Source organism: Sitodiplosis mosellana, unplaced genomic scaffold, assembly GCF_009176505.1.
Source record: "Sitodiplosis mosellana isolate CC-2019 unplaced genomic scaffold, AAFC_SMos_1.0 Smas_scaffold_2328, whole genome shotgun sequence".
Lineage (NCBI taxonomy): Eukaryota > Metazoa > Arthropoda > Insecta > Diptera > Cecidomyiidae > Sitodiplosis > Sitodiplosis mosellana.
Window position 1 is genome coordinate 645 of NW_022597570.1, and position 2,397 is coordinate 3,041.

Genomic DNA, 2,397 nt, shown 5'->3' on the forward strand with positions numbered 1-2,397 from the left:
TATGCAAATTATATATTATTGTTTGTATTCATATTCACAGTAGAACAATTATAACAAATTCGTGCCTAATAGGTTATTACTCAATTCTAGAATATCATATGGATGAACTATGTGAACTTGACACTCTTAACCATATGACTCGATGTGATAATCATCGTCTTATAAACAATAATATAGCGTAAACTAGAAAGTAAAAGTGGAAGAATAAAGCAAAAGGTAACGATTACCAAAGAGATGCGGAGTTCTGGTGGAGAGAAGAGAAATTTAATGCACACGACTTACCGTTTATTCTAACTTTGGAAGATGAGCTTGCTACCACTTGTTTTGTTAGTCGATGCATAGTACGACATCGATATGACGGAAATCGATCGTTGTATTCTGAAATTTAACAAATACACAAGGGGATAGTGAAAATGAATTGAAATGGCTAAAAGACTTTTAGGGTCTGAAAAATAAAAACTTTTTTAAACTTTAAGCTTTTTAATAGCTTCAATTCAATGATGTTTGATTTCGTGCGATTACATCAGTGTCAATGCGGTGTATATGTATTGTACTCACCCAAATTATGTATAAGAAGTTCACCCGTAGGCAGTAAATGAAATTTGCCATCTGAATCAATGTTGAGTAGAGAGCACGACGATAAATGGAAAAATACGAATAAAACGAACAAATTAAGATCGAGCCATTGACAAAAAAGTATGCCTGATGGAAGTTATATGGATTGTGCCTTCTTCTCTCTCTTTCTCTTTCGTTCTTTTCGATTTTCCGAACATGATTACAAGTTTTGAATGTAGTACGAGAGAGAGAGAGAGAGAAAACTCGTTGCTTATCGCTGAAATTGAATTTTTGAATCAAATATGAATAATGCGATTTTTGGTCATCTCCCTCTATATAGAGACACGGATGGTAACTAACAGTAACTCAATGCGGTTGCTCGTTGTCAAGTATAAATATATTTGACTGCTGACAATTTAATCAAACGCAAAGGAGCACGTTAAATTTTATTTGGATATTTATCTTCGATACTTTCACTACGTTTTTCGTTTCGTTATTTTTCTCCCATTTTTGTGCATTGAAATTGATGAAATGAGACATGTTTTCAATATCACACACAAAACGTTTTACTATACTAGTCTATGAAGAGGCCATTTCCACTGTATTTCAACGAATTTACAAATCAATCAAATAGAACCAACGGAATTTTATTAAAATTAAATTAAATAAAATGGAAAAAATATATCAATTCATTGAACGACCGGATCTTGAGCTAAAAAAGATAAATATCCTATGCATATACAAAAATTCATAAATTTAATTTGCACATTTTTGCTTCTTGAGTGGAAATTGCCTTGCTTACGTTTCCTAACTCTCCTTATTCGTCATACTATATCGCGTTTTTTTGTCATTTCTTCGAAATGGAGACATTTTGTTACAATGTGGTTAGTGTGTTTTTGATGGGAAATTTTGTAGCTTTTTTCTTGTTGCAAATATGAATGTATTACCTCCTTGTAATGATGGGTATATATAAAATGCAGGTTCTTGAACCCACGAAACCACTCGAACTAGTTCTTTAACAAATGTCGGTATAACACATCGTAATATCGCTGTACAACCTCTTGATGCAGGTAATACTTCTACGTCGACTTTATACGCTTGGGCGACAACTAGAAGAAAAGGAATAAAAAAAAAAAAAATTACACATGAAAATGGGAATAAACCAAACAGAAAATAGAAAGCTAAAGTGGGAAAATTGTCATGAAAAATTAGTAATAGCAAATCTTGGTCTGCTTCGCATCCTTGATTTGGCTTACGCAATGCCTGCTAGCCGGACGCTTAATTTTTTGACACTTGATACCAGCACCGCATATAGTAAGATGGTAAACTAAAAATAACACACAAACTCCTATGTCGATCACCGTGTATAGTGTTTACAGTTGTGACTACCGCGGCGCACTCGTTCGTTGCTAGCAGGCATTGGGCTTACGCTTACAACATATTTTTTTTATTTCCGTTATTTTTATGCCTTGCCACCAAGTTGATTCCGGGATCAGCATCTCAAAGGCAAATTGTGCGAAAGCGTGTAGCACAGGGTGTATTTTTGCTGCTGTGTAGTTGAATTTTCTGACACAGGCGCATGATGAGGTATTTTAATGTATTCACTGTGAAATATTTGTATTGTTACCAGATATCCTTATTATTCAGAGAAACAATTTGGATATTGCAATGGAAATTTTGCACCGTGAATGCATTAAAATACCGCATCATGCGCTTGAGCATGGGGCGGTTCACGCACACGCAGAACTCGGGAAAACTCTCATTACTCACTCAGAGAGGAATTAGTACGATTCACATATACCAATGGTGATCTGTCAAATTACCATCATTACTATTGGCGAG

The 2,397-nt window shown here is 34.7% G+C and overlaps 1 protein-coding gene across 1 annotated transcript; it reads right to left on the bottom strand.

Annotated features, from left to right (window-relative positions):
• Positions 1-282: 282 nt before the first annotated feature.
• LOC129571401 (cell adhesion molecule Dscam2-like) lies at positions 283-1,664 on the bottom strand (the record flags this gene model as incomplete). The annotated part of the gene is given in 3 exon segments (XM_055451203.1): positions 283-378; positions 559-609; positions 1,503-1,664. Coding segments are annotated over 3 exon segments (309 nt in total), but the record flags the coding sequence as incomplete, so codon positions are not given.
• Between the last annotated feature and the right edge of the window lie 733 nt (positions 1,665-2,397).